This window comes from Talpa occidentalis, unplaced genomic scaffold, assembly GCF_014898055.3.
Source record: "Talpa occidentalis isolate TD23 unplaced genomic scaffold, MPIMG_talOcc4v2.1 talOcc4.6, whole genome shotgun sequence".
NCBI classification, from domain to species: Eukaryota; Metazoa; Chordata; class Mammalia; order Eulipotyphla; family Talpidae; genus Talpa; species Talpa occidentalis.
Window position 1 is genome coordinate 44,913,533 of NW_023604972.1, and position 22,808 is coordinate 44,936,340.

At 43.4% G+C, this 22,808-nt stretch overlaps 1 protein-coding gene across 1 annotated transcript in view; it reads left to right on the top strand.

Annotated features, from left to right (window-relative positions):
* The window catches only part of SHROOM3 (shroom family member 3), a 310,763-nt gene that overhangs the window by 223,118 nt on the left and 64,837 nt on the right, over positions 1-22,808 (top strand). Inside the window, 1 exon segment of the mRNA XM_054688359.1 lies at positions 19,061-19,171. Within this exon segment, the coding sequence (XP_054544334.1) occupies positions 19,061-19,171 (111 nt within the window).

Genomic DNA, 22,808 nt, shown 5'->3' on the forward strand with positions numbered 1-22,808 from the left:
AAGTATTCCTGTAACTTGTGTTGGAGGCTGTGCCTCTGGGCTCCAGCTGTTTTGTTGGTTACTTTTAGGAGGTCAGGATTTCATGGGTTGCTGCTTCCTTTGCCCTCCTGTTTGACAAAGTATCCTGTAACTCTAACCACTGTATGACCTCAACTGCAGTGACACCTTCCTCCCTTTCCGTAGTATCACTTGATCAGAAGCAGCCACCTCCCTTTCTCCCGGCAAGATCACTGAGAGGGGTTCCCTTTCTAGGAAAGGTCATGTCAGAAAAAAAAAATGGGAATGTTAAGGGTGCCCTGGAGTGGCAGTTTCTCACCTTGCTTGAATGAGCAGTATTCACCTTGCACCCTCTGGCTTGTCATATTTCTCCACACATGCCAAACATATTTTCTTATGCTATAGTAACACCCAGAGAAGGCTTGGGGTATGAACAATGGTCATTCATTTGTTCAGCAAACATTTACTATGTGGGAGGCAGCCCAGGAACTGGAAATGGGTTCTCTGCCCTCAGGGAATGTGTCATTTAAGAGGAGAAATCAAACATGTTAATAAGCTAATAACATTCTGAGGGAATAGCGTGCAGAGGTTAAGAACTTAGGTTTATTGTAAAGTTAAACATATACCAGCCCTATGACCCACGATTTCTATTCCTAACTACCCAAGGAAGTTGAAGACAAATGGCCACCAAAAAAGGCTTATATAGAATGTTCATTTGCAACCTTATTCATAATTGCCAATTCCTGTCCATCAACAAGAAAATAGATAAACTGTGGTATATCCATATAATGGCATACTACTTGGCTAGCAAAAGGAATGAACTTGTTATATATACAACCACCTGGATAAATCTCAGAACCATTTTGTTAAACTGAAAGATGCCAGGCATAAAGGAATGATAAGCTCTTCTTACTAAATACAAGAACAGGCAAAACTAATATATGATGGCAGAGGTTAGTGGTTGCCTCTGGGGAGTGGAAGGAATGACTAGAAAAAGGTAAGAAAAGAATTTCTGTTGCAATGGAAGTGTCATCTTGTTTGAGTGATAGTTACGTGGGTCTACATAATTAGCAAACGCAATTGAACGGGGCATATAGGACATAGACATTTTTTTGTATACAAAGCATTAGCTCAATGAGAAGAATAGCTAGGTTCTAGAAATAGATAAGGGTATATATCCTGTCTTTGCCTCTAGATGTATATTACCTTATGTGAGTCATTAAATTCCTGTGAGCCTCAAAATCTTGGACAATAATAAAACATCTCCTTCCTAGAGTTTGTGAGGATTAGGTTAGATAATCAAGATATTTAGTAAGAACTCGATAGATGTTGGTTAATAATTCCATGGATTGTGACAAATATGTGGTTTCGGTTTTGATGATAGAATCATCTGAACTTTCTGTGAAAGCTGTCTTAGTTATTTAAGGTTATCAAGGATCTTAGAACATATTAACTGATATCCTCTGTGTTATGTATGTCTTTGTCTTAAGGTGTGGGAATTTAAATTTCTTGCCTGTCTGACAAAATACCATTGGGGGTTGGTTTTGCCAACAGAGGTCGACCCCCCAAAAGAGGAAATACCCATTAGGAAAACCTCTCTTTTTTTGAGAACTCATTTAATGATGGTCGAAGCTTAACTGGCAGACTCTGCTTGCAGGATCCTCTGGGAATCCAGGTGAAAGGTTTACACTTTGCATCCTCTTGCCAACCCTGCAGGTGGGCTCTGCAGCAAGTTAATGTTGTGCTCTCTTAAAGGAACAAAGATATAACTTGAGTTTTCAGTAAAATACCTTGCAGGGTGGTCAATATTATGACAGTTTATTAAGCTTCAGTTATTTGTGTTCAACTTGTTTGGGATAGACATTATATACTTTATCAACTTTAGCAGAGACATTTTGTTGTCGAGTTGGTTTCACTCAGTAAACATTTATCAAATATATGCTGAGAACATATTAGCCTCTGAGAGTTCAATGTTGAACAATAAGATATTTTACACTCAGGTGTTCTTAGACACCATGACCATGAATGCGAATGTATATCTGTTTCTTGTGGAAATTTTTTCCGAGTGAAGGGCTCTGTCTTAGGCTAGTTTGGTGGATTTTTTTTTTTTTTTTTTTTTTTTGGTGGGACCCTCGCCGGTGGCCGGGGATCGAACTGGCGCTGCAGAGGCTGCGGGTAGCCTCGCAACCCAGCGCTCAACCCAGCGCTCAACCATTGCGCCACCAGGGGAGGCCCTGGATTTTTTTTAACCTCCTGCTTATGGTGAAGACTTAAAATCCTGGTTCTTTTTTAGTGCCATTTTCTTAACATTAGGGTTTCCGATTAAGGTTTTCTCTTCTTGTTCCTTACTAAAAATAACAGCACAATGCTCTTATATAAAGGCAGGTAGTGCAGTGGAAAGATCTTTCGCTGTAGAGACAGAATAACCTAGGTTTGAATTTGAGCTGTGCTAAACAACTAGCAATTTAGGGCATGTTTAAAATTTCTTTAATCCTACATTTCTTCATCTATGAAAATTTGATAACATCTTGAAAGAGGTGTTAATGTTTATCAGATTCAGCCTGGTACAGAAGTAAATGACAAAATGCATATAAGGATAACTATGTAATTATCCTACATAATTTGAGACCTAATGATTGTTTACTTCTAAAATTTGTTGAGTATTACTTGCTAATGGTTGAAAACAGTTTAAAACTCTTCTTGTATCTTCCTCACACTCCTGTAAGGGAGACAATTATTACTCCCTTTTAAAGCTGAGGACACCCAAAACACAGAAGAAATTAAGTAACTTGCTGAGGGCATGCAGGTGGCAGGATTAGCACCCAGCAAGATCCTGCTTCTCAGCTGGGGTTCATAATAGATATCAGTTACTGTTGCCTTTTAGGTAAGATTAAGATTTTTAAAAAATATTTATTTTACAAACTGGGGTGTAGGCCAGAGGTGCGGGGTGGGGGTTGAGAGGATTCACCAGAGACAGAGTGGGGAACAGAACAGGCAGACTGACTGAAATACATTGCTGAGGGGAGTAGCAGGTGAGTCAGGCGAGGTCTGTTGCACCACGTGGGTAGCTCCCTGGCTGGGGATCAAACTCATGCTGCAGTGGCTGGTGATAGCTTGATAGTGATGAGACTTTAATCCCTGTGCGACCAGGGAGGTCCTAAAATTAAGATTTAACTAAGATTTAGGTACAATTAAGGGGAACGTAAGATGAATAAGTGGCACTGGTGCTACCATTCAGGCGGCTGCAGGGGAACACTGGTGGAAAAGCCCGTTGACCCTGGTGTGTTCTTAAATGATTGGTTAGTGGATCTCTTACTACCTTGTTGCTGTGGTGGAGGGTCTTACTGGAGAAATGCTAATGAACATGTCAGGTTCTTTCTCCTGCCCTCAAAAGTTGCCTGTCAGTTGCTGGCTTTGACATTGTCCTTCATCCCCTACTCCAGTGACTCCTATTAAGAAGTCAGTTTGTGGAAAACCAGGCTGCCTGTCTGGATTTGACCTGGACTTTGGAAAGTCTATTCAGGAGTTCACACTGCTCCGATATTATCTTGGTCTCTCAAAGGAGCTAAGGTGAGAAATGTGCTTCCGAGTCCGGCCCTAGAAAGAAGAAAAGTCAACCACTGACCTGGGATAGTTTGTATTCCCTATTTCCATGGACATTTCCCAGATTCTGAAAAACTGATTTAATGAAGTCACACTGGCCAATTTATTAAAATAATGTAAGTAATGACTAGGGGAAAATGTAGTTGATTATTAGACACTATTTCCTATGAAGTTATGAGCCTTTACATTTAATCCCTCACCCAACACGCCCATCTCTCAAGTCCTGCTGGTTGTGCAAGGTGCTCTGTGTGAGTGTCCCCATATCCAGGCCTCTCTGCACTGCACTCAGGCAGCCAGAATCTCAGGACCATTTCCTCAACTACCCAAATGGGCCAATTTCCAGACCTATGAGAGAAGCCCCCAAGATGTGCCTCTGGAGTCAGTGGGCTGAAGCTAGGGGGTGTGAGGAGGGACCCCTTCACATAGTGTTCTCACAGCCCCGTTTTTGAGGAAGTGCCACCTTGTCTGATCCTGTCCATCCAAGTGAACCATGTTATCTTAGGGAAAAATTCCTGGCAGATGAAACTTTTAGGGCCCTGATCTCTGAAGGGGAGAAAGCAATCTGGAGGAAGAACCTGCAAGGATCTTAGCTCTCTGATTGTCCCTGACCCCTTGTGACTGCTTCGCTGTATACAAGCCTCTCTTCGTTCTGTCTGGCTCACAATAGCCATGCATGGCTAAAGTTACGAGAATTGCAGGACTGTGTCACTTGAAGTCCTTCTAGGCCTCTTCACTATCGCTTCCAATGTCTTTCCCTCAACTTTGTGGGAAAGCCCTTTGTGTCAGTTCCCATGGTTACCTCCTCACCACTAGCAGCTGGAATGCCCCAGTGTGGAGAGGCTTCTCCCCTGCTGAGCCAGGTCTGGCGGGGGCTGGGCCTCTGATCTTCCTCTGGATTTCCTCCATTGGATTTGGAATCTGGGGGTCACAGTTCTGTACCTTTTCTTTGTCCAGGGTTCTCTGACTTTCTCTGCCACCAGGTTTGGTGTGCTGGGGTTGCAGTGGGAGGGGAGACATGGGGTGATGTACACACAGTATTATCCTCCCTGACCTGGCTGCCCTGTGACCTGCCAAGCTCCTGCTGATGGAGTTCCTTCCACATGTGGTGCCCAGGGGAGAGGAAGGAGGCTGTCTGCCCAGTCAGAGGAACAATCACCCACTTCCCTACCTGCTTTTCATGAGGCTTTGTTCCCCATACCACCTGCTGTGGGCTAGTGGATCAAGGCGCGGCTCGGATCTTGAAGGAATTGGTATCCACAGTAGATGGTATCATCCAGCCTGGAAGACCAGGTAGACCCTGGACATGGGGTATAGTGGGGAGACTTGAGGCTCAGGGTAAGAACACAACTAGCTAAGAGTTTTTCTTGAAACTGCCTCCTGAGCTAATGTGTGGATATTCATTCCTTGTCACTTGGTGTTATGCCGGCCCCAGTTAAGACAGGAATTGTAGGGTCTCTCTGGTTGTGCAAGGGGTTAAGCACCGCACTGTGAAGCAATCCGCAACCTCTGTAGCATGAGTTCGATCCCTGGCCTGCCAGTGAGAAACCCACATGGTATAGCAGACCTCTCCTGACTCGCCCGCTGCTCCCCTCAGCAGTGTATTTCAGTCAGTCTGCCTGTTCTGTTCCCCACTCTGTCTCTGGTGAATCCTCTCACCCCCCACACCTTTGGCCTGTGTACCCCAGTTCTTGTATGCATAGATAAATCTTAAAAAAAAAAAGACAGGAATTGTAACTACAGCTGGAAATAAAGGCGCCCCAGAGGTGAGGGTCAGGAGGAGTAACTACCAACAGAAACCACTGAAATAATCACTCTGGAGGAAGACAGCAGTCCTGAGGAAGAAAACATATCGTTATACTTTTGTTGGGATAAAGTAACTTTGTGTTGTGGAGATCTTTGGCCTATAGATATCAAACTAGGCCCTTAGGTGCCGCACTCCTGAAGGAGGTGCTTACGGAGACACTTGGTGCCTGTCGTATGTTGGGTCCTGGCTGTACCCCTTGCTTTGTCACCTTGAACAACTTATTAAAGTTGCCTATGTCTCCATTTCCTTTTCTATGAAAGGTAGAAAACACTTCTTATGTTGTTACAAGGATTAAATATATGTCAAAATACTTTGTAAAGGCCAACATGGGGCTGAATTGTAATATTTTTAAAATTTATTTATGCATACAAGAACTAGGTTGTAGGCCAGAGGTGCGGGTGATGAGAGGATTCACCAGAGACAGAGTTGGGAGAAGAACAGGCAGATCTGCTGAAATACACTGCTGAGGGGAGCAATGGGTGAGACAGGAGAGGTCTGCTGGGCCATGTGGATAGCTCCCTGGCCAGGGGATTGAACTCGTGCTGCAGTGACTGCCGATAGCTTCACAGTGCTGAGACTTAACCCCTTGCACCACCAGGGAGGCCTAATTGTAATATTTTTAAGTGATGTTTTGAGAATGCCATTGTAAACTTAATGTAAGTTTTGTCTGGCCCACTTTGTTAAATATTGACGGTTCCTGAGTTGCAATGGATCAGCTTTATGATGGGGTGAAGCTCGATGCGATGCATTCAAGGGAAATCTTTTTTCAAAGTTTGACTTTTGATCATTTCCTGACTAGGGTACGTGGTAGAACTCTCTCCTGACGTCAGCAGCCACAGCTGGCAACAGCTCCCAGTCAGCAGGCCATCAGCAGTAGGGACAATTGGTACTCGACAATGTGCTATGTGGCCAGTATTTTTTGGATATTTATTGTGTTTTGTGTTTTTGCATCCCATCGTCTGTTTTACATATTCAGTAGAGAATGCAGTAGATTGTGTGAGACATTCAGCATTTCATTATAAAGTAGACATTGTGTCAGGTGATCTGAGCCAACTGTCGGCTTCTGTAAGTGTTCTGAGAGTGTTTAAGGTGGGTGAGGCTAAGCTGTGATGTTCATTCAGTAGTTTAGGTGTATTGAATACATTTTTGACTTACGGTTATTTTTAACCATTTCCCTGAACTCCCACATTCTGGAAAACTCTGAATTAATGAAGTCACACTGGCCACTTGATTAAAATAATGTGTAGATAGTTTTTATCAGGATGTGACCTACATGTCAGTGAGTCCAGAATTCCTGCAGAGAGGGTAGGATGGTGTTGGAGTGAGAAGGGTCATGCAGAACTAAAAAACACACTCTGGACTGTGTTACAATAACCCTAAAGTAACCAAAGGAAAGGGGAAGTGATGGGGTTAAGTGAAAAAGTCAGCCTATGGAGCTGTAGTGCAAACACCTTGAGAAGGTGTATTATAACCCTCAAACATTAATTTTCCACGATTAGGTTGCATTTTGGTACCATGTCTTCCATTTACAATGTGCTTCCAAAGAATATAAAGTAACAGCTGGGGCAAAGCTTAGCAAGAGAGACTGTCCCACTTTGGGTGATAGCAAAGGTTGAAAACATTTAGGTTTGAGATTTGGAGGCATTTAAATAGCATGGAATGTCTATTATCTATCCTAAAAAGCAGAACGAATCTGGGATATTGTGGACACAAATGCAGTTGGCATGAGCTTAAAAAAATTGCATGTGAGCTTCTTTCTAAGACCCAATAATCCCCTTGGGCAAAGTAAGGATTAGGCCTCCCTCACAAACAAGGGGGTGAGTTCGTTTTAGCTAAGATTCCTCAGCTGATGCCAAATTTAGCCAGGGACCTATTTTCTCCTGATGAATGACAATCTCCATTAACATTTTTAATGTCTTCCCCTCTAGGCAGGTCTAGGACAGGAGCAACTTATTTACATTTAGATGGGGGTCAGAAATCCTGGCTCCCACAGACCGAGGTCCCCAGGGACCTTCCAGAGCCAGTATCCCACCACCTCCTCCTATCTGTAAGACAGGAAGGGGTCTCATGGTAGAGCCTAAGGTAGGAGGACTCTAGGAGCCCAGAAAAAGCTGAACACAAACTCATTATGTTTTTGAAATAGCCAAGAAGATATGTTGACTAACATGTCATCTGTGCCCATGGCCTGAGCCTCTTTCTGGTTAGAGAAGTTCTTTAGAAAAACTCAGTCTAATTCTGTCATTCCTGAAGCCTGAAGAACCATTTCTTTCACACCATTCTCTGGGTCCTCTGTGCCTTAGTCTTTCTGAAGGGGTCCACGCAATGTCCTATATGCAGGAAATCATGTTTGGAGTTACGTATTGTATCCTTCCCCAAATCTTTGGATATTTGCAGTTTCCATTTTATTTTATTTTATTTTATTTTAAAAGATTTATTTGTACGTACAAGAACTGGGGTACAGGCCAGAGTTTTTTGTGGGGGGGGGGTGAGAGGGTTCACCAGAGACAGAGTGGGAAACAGGCAGATCGACTGATGCACACTGCTGAGGGGAGCAGCGGGCGAGTCAGGAGAGGTCTGCTGCGCCATGTGGGTAGCTCCCTGGCCAGGGGTCGAACTTGTGCTGCAGTGGCTGTGGTGAGCTTCATAGGTTGCGTCTTAACCCCTTGCGCCACCAGCGAGGCCCCTGCAGTTTCCCTTCTAAATGAATTAGAGCCAATCATCATACCACCATCAAGTCACACCAGCTGAGTGACATCCTGTGTTCATCTCTTTTTAGACCATTTTGAATGGTAGTAGCTCCCAGCATGCAGTGGTTCTCACATACCATGTCATTGTCCCCCACAGCGATGCCACAGGGCAGATAATAATACTCTGTGCCCTTTTTGCAGATATAGTCCTGAGACTCAGAGAACAATGGCCCAGAAACAGGCAGCTACCAGATTGGAATCCAGATCATGGTTTCAATCCTGTGTGTGTCCATGCAGTGAGACTAGAGGTCAGAAATGGTCTTTTATCCTATGGATTCCAACTTGGAGCCTGCATGTAGAAAATGCTCATCACTTGTTGATGGAGATACTCTGTGATTTAAGTTTTCTCACCTGGGATTTATCTTTCATGCTCTTGTCCTTGGTTCAAAGATTGTTAAAGGTAAAAGGAACCTTAAAGTTCATCTGTGCCAACCTCTTGATTTTACACATGAGAAAATTGGAGCCCAGAGATACTTGTGACTTGCCTGTAGCAGTAGAGAAGCCAAGTACAGGTCTCCTGGCTGGTCCAGTACTGTTTCCCTCTATAAGGTACATGCATATATGGGCATTTTGGTGCCTACTTAACCATCCAAACTCCTTTTTCCTAATGTTTTGTGGAAATAAAGTATTACCAGATCTATTTTCTTGTGTAACTTCCACCATGTTTTTCTTGTTCTCTTTTCTCTATGCTCCTCTTAGCATCAGTAGATCCTTTCCAACATGCTTCCCTAAAGGTCATAACCAGTACTGCCCATGCAGCATGGTCAGCGGAGCCATGTTCTGTTTGACCCGAACCATAACCTTCCATAAAGTTCCCATGATGCAGGATGTCAAGGTTGTTTCATGTGCACTTTGCTGTGTCTGTTTGAGCATCTAGGCACCTGGGTGTTGCTTGTGTTAGATTCTGTGCTCCCTCTTTATGGGCCCAGAAGACCAACAACATTCTTACCTGGTTCAGGCAGAGAACCAGCAACAAAATTTCACTTTGGAAAGACAACAATAGAGTGGGCAACTGAAGAGTGCCCAACAGAAGACTGTCCAATCAAAACACATTTTTATTAAATATTTATTGGGCATCATCTCTTGGAAGAGCACCATACCTGACCAAGGAGGGAAAGAGAAACCCCCAATAAGGTTAAGACTATTGCAGTGACTAGGCGCACAGGCTTCATTATCAGCCAGAACTGGATTCAAATTCCTGTTCCTCTAGAAGGAAATTCCAAGTCAAGACCAGGAATGCAGTCTGGGTGGCAGTGTTAAGGGGAGGGGGGTGGTGGTCTTCAAACGCTGGCCTTGTCATTTCTCTAGATCTAAAGACACCTGGATGAGAGACAGAGAGGAATCCCATGTGAATTTCAGTAACCTTCCATTTTCTTCTGAAGAAGCTTTCCTTGAAAGAAACTTTTGATAGTAAATGCTTGCCACATGTGTCAATGGACTTTTAGGATTGTAGAATCCAAAGTAGTCTGAAATGAACGAGGGTGGAGGTGAGACTTAGGGATCCTGCTTTCATTTGCTAGCTGCGTAGTTTACAAGCAAGTTCTCGGCCTTGGACTCGTACCAGGGACTTGGGGGACATGGAACGAGACACTTAAGAGAGACGCGGTGAGAGGTCTGTGGGGAGGTTGGCAATGGCAGCCTTTATTTTGACTTGGATTTTGATTTTGCTCCTTTCCTTCCTGACTTGCCTGGCCCCTTCTGCCGCTTTCCTGTGGGTCCCCATCAGAAGGTCCCTTAGACTGTGGAAAGTTTTCAGGCCTCAGTGGCTGTGCTTTAGGCCAACCCTGTTTGGCTTAGCATTTACCCGTGAGTGGATGGGGAACTTTTGGGTATTTAATTGGAAACTGTTTTAACCATATTCTGAATTTCTGTTGTACACTAATTGTATTGAAGTTCTTTTCTGTTGAAGGTTTTACACGTCAAGAGTGTTTTGTCTTTATGTGGCGGATGGCAGAACCCATTGAGAGCAGGAAGGTTTGGATATCCTGGGGATGCCCCTCATTCTGTCCCCTAACAATATACCTCTTTCTACTTGTTTTATTTTACTTTTTCTTTACCCTATAAGATAAGGATCATCACTGTCTCAAGTGATACGAAGTTGAACTGAATGTCTTTTTATTTTTTTTTTTTAAAGATTTATTTATTTGTGCATACAAGAGCTGGGGTACAGGCCAGAGATGGGGTTGGGGGAGAAGGGGTGAGAGGAGACAGAGACAGAGACAGAGCTGGGAGCAGAACAGGCAGACTGACTGAAACACACTGCTGAGGGGAGCAGCAGTGAGTCAGGAGAGGTCTTCGCTGCGCCATGTGGGTTGCTCCCTGGCTGGCCGGGGATCGAACTCGTGCTGCAGAGGCTGCAGATTGCTTCATAATGCTGTGCTTTTCCCATCAGTTACCTGGAAGCAGGAAGGCCTGGGGATAACCCCTTGCCCACCAGGCCCCTGAATGTCTTTTTAAAACACAGTTTCTACATTCCATGGACTCAATAAATTTTAAGTCTCCATTCTGTTGGTAGGATGTTAACATTTATTACCAGACACTCTTCTAAGTGCCTTATACATATTAATTCGTTCAAGGTTCACAGCTGTCCTTTGTTGCAGGTCTTATTATCCTTATTTATAAAGGAGGAAACCAAGACCTACCAGTTGAGTGGACTAGTAGGTGATAGAGCTTGAATCCAAGCAGCTGGCTTCAGAATCTTTGTTGCTCCTAACACTTTATACAGCTTGCCCCTTATCTGAGTTGTTTTCAGGTCAGGCTGAGTGTAACCAGGTTCTTACTCTAGTGGCAAAGATATCATCAATTTAACTAAAAGCCCTTCCCTTGTATGCAGGCCCTTATTTTTCTTATGTACTTATTCTAGGCTATCTCTGCCCTCGGGCTCAGTGGGTGGAGGGATTGAAGTCAAAAGTAAATCTGAAGCAGATAAAATATTAGTAGGTAGGTTAGGAGATTTGGCGAGTCATTTGGCTTTAGCTCTACCCACCCTTTTCCAGTCTTTAAGCAAGGTTGACGTAGAGGTCATTGGCTAAGATCTGGAGATAATTAAGCTTAAGGTTTCAGAAAAAATCAGAAGTATGCTGAATGCCAGTTGTGTAAACTACAAGTGGATCCACTCGAGAGGTTTTCAGGGGAAACCAAGTAGAAAAAAACAAGAGCCGGAAGTACAAATGGACACAGGGTGAAACACACAAAGCACAACCTACTTGTGGTGAAGGCATGCCTGGCCCTCCTGTCATAACCCAGCTGCCAGGCCAGGTAGATGAGCAGAAACAGGAAAGGTCTTTAAATATAAGTGGCCTGCCTGGGAAGGAGAGCACCAGATAGGATACAGGCCTGAGGGAATGCAGAATGAGCTTCCTAGATGGTAAATAATGATTTTAAAAGCAAAAAAGGAGAGTAATAAAGGGACAGTGACCCAGAAGGTTAAGTCTAAATATATAGGTCCCAAGAGGTCAGAAACACGAACAAGGGGCCTTTAAAGAAAGGGTAACTGAATGAGAATGTCTATGAAACCTTTGATAAATGCTCAATCATCAGTAAATGAAGGCAGCTCTGTTAGGCTAGGAACAGAAATCTGTACCTGGAGACATCAGTTCTTAAAATCTTCCTGCAGACCCTGCACCATCCTAGGACCCAGGCCTTCCTGCTTCCAGGCAACTGATGGGAAAAGTAATAGGGAGTCTGTGGCCATGACAGCCACCCGAGACTTGCTAATGGGATAGAGATGATCATTAGCCTAAAGACCTGCAGATAGACTGGAGCAGAGTAAAAAATCCTGGACACAACTTTTAACAAGGCACATTAGGAATACAAGTTCACACGTGCACCCAGCATAAATCCAAAGGAATTTCTCCAAAGGGCTCTGAGGACAATTTAGCTCTGAATAAAAGTACTTCTGTCTGCTTAATCTCAAAAAGCCTTCTGGCTGCTTTGAAGCATAGGCAGCAGAACAGTGCAGAACTGTATCAACTTGATCATACCCACTGTTTGTTGAAGTTCAGTCACAGCCCCCCAATCCCAGCCCGCTCCTCCATGAAAGCTGCCAATGATGTGCACCAAAAATTAGGGCCAGATTCTACTTTCACGAAGAAATTGACCCCACAACCTCATTTAGAAAGTGACTAAAAGAAAACAGAGCCCCATCTTCCCTGAGTCGTGTATTTCAAATAATTTAATGCCTTTAGGAGTTTAAGGGCTTAGTTCTCTTTTAGATGCAATACACAATTATTCATTTACAATCTTGTGTGGTTCCTTTTGTGAATCTGCATGTGTGTCTACGTTGAGCCTGGGTGTTTAATACAGAAGAAAAGCCAGCCATGGGCTCTGACCTTACTGAGCTTATCCTCTTGTGTAGGAGGTGGACTGTGTGTGAGGGAACAGTGTGGCCATAAGTAAAATAAAGGAAAAGACCAGATGCCTGTAAAGAAACTGCAGTAGACGAGGTGGTCTCAGAGGAGGTGATGTTTGGCCTGGGCCCAGAGTCTGAGTAGTCAGGAGAGTAAAGAATCTGGAAGAAGACTATTCCAAAAGGAAGGAACAGTTAAGTGTGAAAATGAAGAGGAAGGTGGTCTTGGGGAGCTCAAGGCGAGCAGGAGCCAGCTCACTGGAGGCCTCGCAGGCCAAGTTAAAAGGAATTGGAATTTTATCCAAAAGTGCAGCAGGAAGCTATTCAAGGGTCTTATTAGAAAATGATACAATCCATTTAGGTTTTTAGAAGGTTGTTCTGGCTGCTGGGTAGATGCTGAATTTGAGGGGGACAGAAGTGAAAGTGGCCAGTAAGAAAGCCCCTCCCTGCTGGAGGAAACACAACAAACAGGAAGAAAATGGTGATCTGACAGATAAACCAGATAAGGTTGTAACAGTCCATGCTGGTTTATTTTGTCCCCCTTAAAGGACAAAATAAAACTGTTCAAACTCAGTAGAAACCAGTATTTAAAATGATCTGGAGAGACATTTGAATAGACCCAGCCCAGCTCCTTGTACTCTTCCCTCTCACTCCCCATCACTTCCCCACTGCCCACGGTGATCTAGAGAACCACGGTAACAGAATGATCCAGAACTTTTTCTGTATGTACCAGGTAACACTCAGTTCAGAAAGCAGTTGACAGCTCTACTAGAGTACCAAATAGTAACTAGTAATTCACGAGGTATGAATATTGGGGGAGAGTATGGACAAAGGTGTGACTGTGCTCATCATAGGAAGGAGAATATGTACGTGGTTGATCTGGATTTGTTATTTCTTAATAATTTGTAGAAGAAAGATGACACCGGGATGGTGGATCCTAGAAACTTTTTAGATCCTACTAAACTTTACTTCTCTGGTCCGCTTCCTACCTTGTTACGCAGACTGGCGCATAGCAAGAAGCAACAAAATGTCCCCCCAGATGTCTCATTAGTTTTGCCAGGGAGTCAGCTCATGAATTAAAAGGAGATAGAAGGGAAGAAAGGTTACAGATCTGTTGAACATGGAGCAGTACTTCATTCAACAAATATTTATTGAGCAACCCGCTGTGCCAGGCACCAAGCTGGCCTGCTGGCCTTTGCAGAGGGGGGGCCAGCAAATAGGCGGTCAGACCAGCAGGAACTGCACTTTGAAATGCACACAGGTAGCAATGCGCTGCTCAGCAAGCACAGGGCGGGCACCTCACCCCACCTGCACGCAGAGGAAATAATGTCCAAACTAAAACCTGAAGAACAAGTATGGAGAAGCCAGGAGAGGGTAGTGGTTCTGAGATCTACAAGTAGCCTCCAGTGAAGGCTGGAGAGCCATCTGGCTCATTCCACTTGAAGCTGTTTCATTCATTCCAAAGCTTCTACAGTGTCCCCTTGGGTATTTTTAAGTGAAAATGATAACATGTCTAATTAATGGCCTTATCAGCATTATTTCCCACCCATTCTGACCAAATCTGGGTTATTCTAGGACTACAGAATTTAAGACTGAAAAAATTTGAAACTGCTAACCTGAAAGAAGGAAGAGTGAGTAGCTGTCAGTGATTTTAGTTCCAAGTGAGCCTGATTCCATGTGTGGTTTTAACTAAGATACGCAGCCTCTTTGTGTCTCAGCTGGTTCGTCTGAAAAATAGACTTTAAAAATACCGGTTCTCGCCTTCCTAAAGAAGCTATGAGAATAACTCCTGACATAAGGAAAAGCACATGTGTCCTATTGGAAAGACCGGGAATGACCTGCATGGTCATGTGGCATCACTGGCTGTGCCCCAGTGAGATCGAAGTGCAGGGCAGACGCGGGGGCTTGCGGTCTAGAGTGAGGCGGCCAGCATTGTCCCCTCGGGTGGGTGGAAGTGTGCATTCTGCAGGCAGCTGCTTTCATTGTGTAGATAAGACAACTGACCGGGAGAGAAGGGCAAAGACACCATTCCAGGAGGGGGGTCTTGGGATGATAATGCTTCCCAACACTCATTCAGGACTGTTTTCTGCCTACACTCACTATGGAACTTCTTTTCTTTAGAACATAGGAATTTGAAAATGTTTGTGTTCCAGATTATTACAAAAAGAGTGTAAGGCAAAAAAAAAAAAAAAAAAAAAAAAAAGTGATCTGGATGCTGGTGAGTCTAATGTATTTTCTCTAGTCTGTTTCCAGGCAGCCTACTCAGGGCCAGCCCAATGTCTGGGCACAGGAGGGGGCCCCAGCAAGGTGGGAGCTGGTAAAGATGAGCAGGAAGGCTGGGTGTGACTCAGACTTGGGGACACAGTCAGCAACTTGGGTTTCAGAATCCTCACACCCAGTTCCTCATTAGCTGGTCCCCTGGACAGCTGGTCCCTTGGCTGGTGAAAGGACAGCGTGTGGCCATGGGGGGCAGTGCCGACTATTGGTCTCTTCCTGCAACTGAAATGAACCTTGCTTTGAAAATCTTTAAAAAGATGACAGTCTCCTGTGTTCATGAGTCCATCTCTTTCCCATTTGCTTGTTCTCCAGCCCTTCATTGTGGAAATTCTGAGTTTTGAATAGCTTTACCAATTGTTCTCTAGAGAAATAGTACAGTTGGTCATTAACATGGTGATATATCTTCATAGTGGTGATAGGCAGACATCATAGCTGTTATTTGTTGTGGTTGAAATAAAGAAATCTTCACAGAAATGCAAGAAAACTATAGCTAACTCTTCAAAGGGCATACAATTATTGTACTTCCATGTTTACTAAATACTCAGTGTCTGTGTTGAAAACCATGGAAACCACAGTTGTCAGATCATGATATCATGTGATCGGGAATGCTTCTTGAATGCCTGTGATCTGTGTTTTCACCAGTTTCATACAGTAGTATTTTCATGCTTTATAAGGTATCGTGTGAACTTAATATTTTAATAAAACTGAATGATTTAGGGCCTCCCCTGGTGGTGCAGCGGTTGAGCGCTGGGCAGCAAAGCTGCACGCAGCCTCTGCAGCGCTGGTCCGATCCCCAGCCACCGGCAAGGGTCCCTCAGACCTCTCCTGCCGCGCCCACTGCTCCCCTCAGCAGTGTATTTCGTCAGTCTGCCTGTTCTGTTCCCCACTCTGGCTCTGGTGAATCCTCTCACCCTCCCACGCTTCTGACTATACCCAGTGCTTGTGTAAACAAATAAATAAATCTTAAAAAAAAACAAAAACTGATTTATAATGTGGTTAAAAAAACAAAACAGAACAGTGCACCCCTGAATCTGCATCCCTCGGAGCTCTGAGGAAGTAGGAGAAGGAAAGGAATGAGGAAAGGGCTCAGCCATCGTGCAAAACAGGCAGAGCCCACAGTGTGGTTTAGGCAAAACCTGGGGAGTTATTAAATACCACAAAGGATTTGTGGATGGCGGGCAGCGTAGTAACCTCAGGTGGGTGGAAGTGTGCATTCTCGAGACGGCTGCTTTCAATGTGTGGATAAAGACAACCGACCAACCAGGAGAGAAGGGCTAAGGGACCATTCCAGAAGGGGTCTTTCACAGTTGGGTCTGGAGGAGACTTGGAAAGGAAAGCTTGCTGTCAGATGGGTTATGCCAGTGAGTGGTCTTGGGGTGCTCCTTACATCCATATATTCCATAGTGAGATGCGTTTGAATTGACTTGCCCCCTCTGTGTAAGTCGGATGGCCGGTGCGCTTGGTGCTTTGGAGGCTGTGTGAGAAACTGAGGACCACATGATGAATTCTGCAAAAGGCTTTGACATGTTAATTTCCTGGCCAGGGCTCTTCTTGCTACTATTTCCAGCATAAATTAGGTCTTTTTAGCTGTGTCTAGTTTGCATAACATCTTAGCTGAAAGGAGCTCTGAAATGAAGGTATGATATGTGGTATACAGAGAAAACAAACATGAACTAAATGAAACAAAAATAAACTTTTAGGCTATAAAATGAATTAGTGGTTACCAGAAAAAAAAGGGAGAATAGGGATGGGTAAAATGGGACAAAGGGGACAATTATATGGAGAAGGGTAGAATTGCACTTTACGTGGTGAGCTTTTTTTTAAAGATTTATTTATGCATACAAGAGCTGGGGTACTGGCCTAGTTGCAGTGGTGGGAGGATTCACCAGAGACAGAGTGGGGAACAGAACAGGCCGACTGACAGAAATACACTGCTGAGGTGAGCAGTGGGCGAAACGGGAGAGGTCTGCTGCACCACGTGGGTAGCTCCCTGGCCGGGGATTGAACTTGTGCTGCAGTGGCTGCGGATAGCTTCATAGTGCTGTGTCTTAACACCTTGTGCCACCAGGGAGGCCCCTACGTGGTGAACTTAATGTGAAGCCATGTGTTGGTTTTCAATGATGTACACCTGAAGCTTATATAATGTAATGCAATGTTGCCTCAATAAAAAAGTAAAATTGAATAAAAGAAAGGTGTTATAGCAAGAACTTTCCTCAAAGAAGGAGAGAGCCACCATATGTTCCAGCAATCCCACTTCTGGATATCTATCCAAACAGTCGAAGACCATTAACTTACAAAGTTATGTGCACTACACTACACTTTTTATTGCAGTGCTCTTTATAATAGCTAGGCTCTAGTAGCCTCCTAAGTGTCCATTGATAGACTGGGCAAAGGAGATGTGATATATACACAATGGAATACCATTTGGGTATAAATCAATGAAAAATTGCCATTTGCAGCAAAATGGAAGGGGATTCAGGGGGACTATGCAGAGCAAAATTAGAAGGAGAAAGACACATACTAGATTAATTCACCTGTATGTGTAACATAAAGAAACAAAGCAGGTGAACAGACAAATAAAATAAACTAGTGGACACTGTCAGCAGAACTGAAACTATCAGAGGGGAAATGGATCTGGAGTGGGAGCAAGGATACAGGGCATCTAATGGATGGGTGTTTTGTTTAAAATAAAATAAACAAAGATGTTATGGTAAAACAACAATGAAAGCAGTTTTTTTAAGCACATGCCAAATATATGTAGTCTACTGGACTATAAATAGGCATCTAGGTACTTCATTGCAACTCTGCAAATATAATGGCTAATTTCCCCTCTGCTATTTGAATATATACCAGACTCTATTTTAAATGCTTGACCTGAATCACTGTAAGTTGCTCAACAACCTTATGAAAGTGGTTGTTCTTTTGCACCCATTTCAGAAATGAGAGCTGAGGCACAAAAAGGACAGAGGCACAGAGCTGGTGGGTGGGTAGAGCCAGGTTTCTAGCTCAGGAGAGGGTAACCCCAGAGCCCTTGAGCACTCTGCCCCGTATTTCCACTTTACAGATGAGGTTCCTGAGACTCTGAGCTTACTTGCTTGGTGTCACTCAGTTCATAAATGGCAACCTCAACCAGATCTTCAGACATCAAGTCTAGGGTTATACTAAGTGTATTCAAAGCAAGGAAACCTAAATCTAGTGAAAAAAGTGGTCACAGAAGGAAGAGATGGTGCTTAGATAATTACTAAGGTAAAGATGAAAATGGTAGTTGGGAACTAGAAGCTCCCTGTTGACTCCCTGTGCATCTCTCTAGCATGTCTTGTAATAAAAAGAAATCAACTATTTGTAATGCCTCCCCCTCTCCACCAAGGCTGATGCAGAGCAGTAACTGCAGTTTACATGTCTCCAAATTCCAGCTAATAGGGTTTCATTTGGGTTTCAGAGGCTAAGAAAGTTCTTGAAGACACACTGAAAACACCACTAGAGCAGAATGGTACAAACCCACTTCAAAACCTGATGCAAGGTCTTGAGGTCTGGTCAAGAGGACTCCAGCAGGGTGTGACTGGGGCATTTGGAAGTTTGGGAGCCAGGACTCGCCTAAGGAGAAGAACTGCCTTTTCCCATGGCGGAACACATTGGTCATGCAGGGCTTAAAATTTTTCTCTGACTCCCTGGGAGTATGGAAGAAAAGCACTATGGGAATGGCACTGGGGACTAGGGGGTAGGAGGGTGGATTTAAATGGACACACAAAAGGCTTGCCTCCAGCGCAGTGGAATCCAAACAATCTGAAATAGCTCGGGCTCAGGGGTGGCATGTGCTTTTGAGCTGCCACCCACTGAAGAGAGAGGCCCGCTCCATCGGGAGGTCGCGCTCTCTAAGTGAAACTGAGAAGTAAGGCCGCAGAGACTGTTTTCAGGGAACCACCTCATCTGACAGCTTGCTCCAATGAGTCCAGTTTTTCCCATACTTACTGGCAGATGCTGAATTTGGGGGGCGTTCCCCTTCCTAATACCTAATGTATCTTTCTTTCCCCTAGTTGGAAAATCTGATCTTATAAGATTGGGAAATACACTTACTGCTTCACAGAAAAATAGGAAAGGATTCACCAGTAGTGGATTCACCAATGGATGGGGGATGCAGGCTTAGAGACCTGCCTGCCCTGGGTTAGCTATATAATTAGCTGTGCTGCTTTGCTCTAGCTGAGCATCAGTTTTCACATATTTTTCTTTGTCGATTTATTTGTCATGATCATCTCAGTCAGTTTCTTGTTTTCCTGTTTTTGCCAGAGATGTGTGTGCAGATACTGGCACCTCTGATTCCAGCCCAGAGCCCCTCATCTCTGACCCCCAGCACAGGAAAGCAGCATGGCCAGGAGTTAAGCTTCGGCTGAAGTACAGGTAAGAGGCATAGAAAAGGACTGAGTTGCTGAAAGAGGTAATTGGGGCCAAAGTAGTTCCAGGCATAGGCTAGTTGGGAAAGTTAAGGGGGTTCTGACAAGTATCAATAGATCAGATGGAAGCTCTGAGTTCAGAAGGATAATCAGCTTAATGGCAGCTTTCAAAGTAGGTTCTGAAGAGCACGAAAGTTCCTGAAGGTAATCGGAGGGTCCCTTAATCATTTGATCTCACTATATTTTAAGCATAAACTCACAACTGTTTTTAAAACTATAATTTAAAATGCTCAAAGTGATATATAAACATCTTTGGTTTTGGTCGTGACTAAATGTGTTAAATGGTTCAAGAGTAAGTCATCTTTGAACTGATACTCATTTAAGATTTCTCTTGTCGTTGCTAATTGGAAAATGTCCTGAGATTACCAAGTTAACTTAATAAAAATGTGCAGCTATGTATCTGTGCTTCCTGTGTGATAGGTGATGTGCTGGGCTCTGTGTATCTCATCACACTCTCATACTGGCCCTGTAGCTTTGCACTTGTGAGGGCATTCAACTAGGAGACCGTTGATTGAAATTCAGGCAGTTTGAGCTCATAGCCAGTACGTGGTACTGCCATAACATTCAGCTAATGGGACCCACTTCCTAAGACAGCTGTAGAATTCAATGAGATAACCCTCTTACACTGCTCGTGGGAATGCAAACTGTACCAACCACTATGGAAAGCTGTGTGGAGGGTCCAGTGATTCTTCTTGGAATCTACCTAAAGGATACAAAAGCATTAATTTGAAGGGAAACCTGCATTCCTGTGTTTTTTGCAGCACTGTTTACAACAGCTGAGATATGGAAACTACTGAAATACCTAAAAACACAGATGAATGGATCAAGAAGATGTGCTGTAGATATACAGTGGAATACTACTCAGTAATCAAATAAGACAAACTCATGCCATATGCAGCAATATGGACAGAGCTGGAAGGGACTATGCTAAGTGAAATAAGGCAGAAGGAAAAAGAAAAATATCAGATGGTTTCACTTACAGGTGGAAAATAGGGAAACAAAGGGTCAGGGATAAGACAAAACTGGCAGGCAAACCATAGATCTGCGACATCCAGCAGGGGAGGGAGAGGATGGGAAGTCAAACTCGGGGAGGTAAGAGCACAAGGGACTGGTGGTGATGGCTGATGGGTGATGTGGTGGTGGGGACTACACCTGAGGGGAGAAATCAAATACTGTACAAAAATGAACGATGATGTAAGAAAATAAAAGTGGTTTTTTTTTTTTTTTAAAAATATTCAAAGCACTTAGCACAGAGTCCAGTCACAGTGAAGGAGAAATAGGGGAAACAAATTTTAGTAGTGGCAACATAATGGAGGCAGTACAATGGCAGTTATCATTCTCATCACCATTTTCATCTTTAGCAGGCAAGTCTGCGTGCCAGCATGAAAGTCAGTATAACATAGTGCGTAAGAAAGGATCTAGGGAATTAGACTACTGATTGATACATTCCCATCCTAAATCCTGCCTATTTGTTTTTTACATTTCATTCTGAAATAATTTTAGATTCATCAAAAAACTTTGGAGATTTATCATACACCCACCATCCAACTTTCCCTAATGTTAACAACTTTGTAACCATAGTACAAACATCAAAACCAAGAGATTAGTATTGGCATAAAGCTACCAGCTACAGACTGTAAGACTTTATAGACGTTTCACCAATTCCCCCTACCTAGGTCCTTTTTCTGCTCTAGTCTCCTACATTTTGTCAAATAGCATGTTTCCTTAGACGCATTTAATGGTGATCTATCCTCAGTCTTTCCTTGTCTTTTGTGACCTTGATACATTTAAAGAATATGGGCCAGTTATGTTGTGGAATGCCTTCTGTTTAGGTTTGTCTCAAGATTAAATAAAGTTAGACTTTTTTTTTTTGGCAAGAAGCCACAAAAACAGTGTGTCTCGTCAAAATTACATTTTATTGATGTATTTTATTAGTGTTGATATTAACTGAGATTACTTATTTAAGGTGAAGTGTACTAGGTTTCTCCACTGTGAAGTTACTGTTTGTCTCTTGATGATTAATAAATACCTTCAGGGAGATAACTTTGAGGCTATGCAAATATCCTGTTTCTTCTCAAACTTTCCCCCACTGATTTTAGCGTCTACTGGTAGATATTGCCTGTGTCAATTATTGCTGTAATATTCTAAAGATGGTACCTTATTTCCTTCATTCCTTTTATATGTGTTAATTGGAACTCTTCTGAAAGGAAAAGTTGTCTCTTTTTGCTATTCATTCACTATAACAGTAAGAATACCTAACTGTGGGTTATAATTCAACACTACTGTTACTGATTTTATTGCTTAAATTATTCTAGCTTTGCTTACTGGGAGCTCTCTCAAGCTGGCTGGGGTCTAAATCCTGTCTTGAAATAGGGAAAAAGGAGTGGCACCATCTTATTCTTCCATTAGAGAGAGCAGTTATAATGTGCTCATCCTCTTAGTAGTGGAAGTTGTGCTAGTCTATTTCGTGACAGGTCCCAGAAGCCTGTATACCAACACCTATCTTGGAAATAAAAAGGTGCCGGGTCACCTCATGAGCCAATTCCAAGTCCAATGGGTCACAGAGGGGGGTGTGTGTGTTTGTGTGCGTGTGTGTGTGTGTGTGTGTGTGTGTGTGTGTGTATCCTTTTTCATGAAGAAAGTAGTCAGGAAGTGTTTTTCACTTATTTATAAGAAAAAGGAAACAGCAAAAGGAAAAAAAACTTCCTCCCCCAGATGTATAAAAGGACCAAGTAACCAAGTTAAAGAAAGACACTCCTAGTGACCCAGGACCTAATAGTCTTACAGATCCAATTCTGCCCTTTCTTTCTTTCTTTTTTTAAAAAGATTTATTTATTTATGCATGCAAGAACTGGGGTACAGGCCAGAGGTGCACAGTGGTGAGAGGATTCACCAGAGACAGAGTGAGGAACAGAATAGGTGGATCTACTGAAATACACTGTTGAGGGGAACAGCAGGTGAGACAGGAGAGGTCTGCTGTGCCATGTAAGCAGCTCCCTGGCCAGGGATCAAACTCATGCCTCAGTGGCTGTGGATGGCTTCATAGTACTGAGACTTAACCTTGTGCCACCAGGGATGCCCTGCCCTTCCTTTCTTGTTCAGCTTCCTGAATTCTCTTGTATCTAATTTGTCAATCAGAATTCATATCATCTAATTTATCTTGGCTGACACGTCTCCCTAAAATCTGTTAAAGCCCCAGGCTAGGGTAGTTCAATGAGTTCATAAAGATAGCAAAATGTTCTAGCTTTTTAAGCCAGTGCTTTTTTCTAGCAATTCCTTATCCCTTCCTCATCTTCCACTGCCATTATTGTAATAACCATCTGATGTGATTATTAACCACTTACCATATGTGGTGATAACATACTCTGTGAACTAAATCAAGAGGAATGGCTAATAGAAGCTCAGGGATTGACTTCTAACTTGTTCTCAATTGGACAGCAAGGTTGGTTCAGCTGGCGCTTTAACTTCCCTTGGCAATGAGTTCTGTCCTCTGCTGACTTAGTGTCTCAGGACAGTGGATGTTGACATAAACCCTACTTCAGTAACCTCCCCAACTGTAGGATGCTTAAAGCCATTAATGCTCT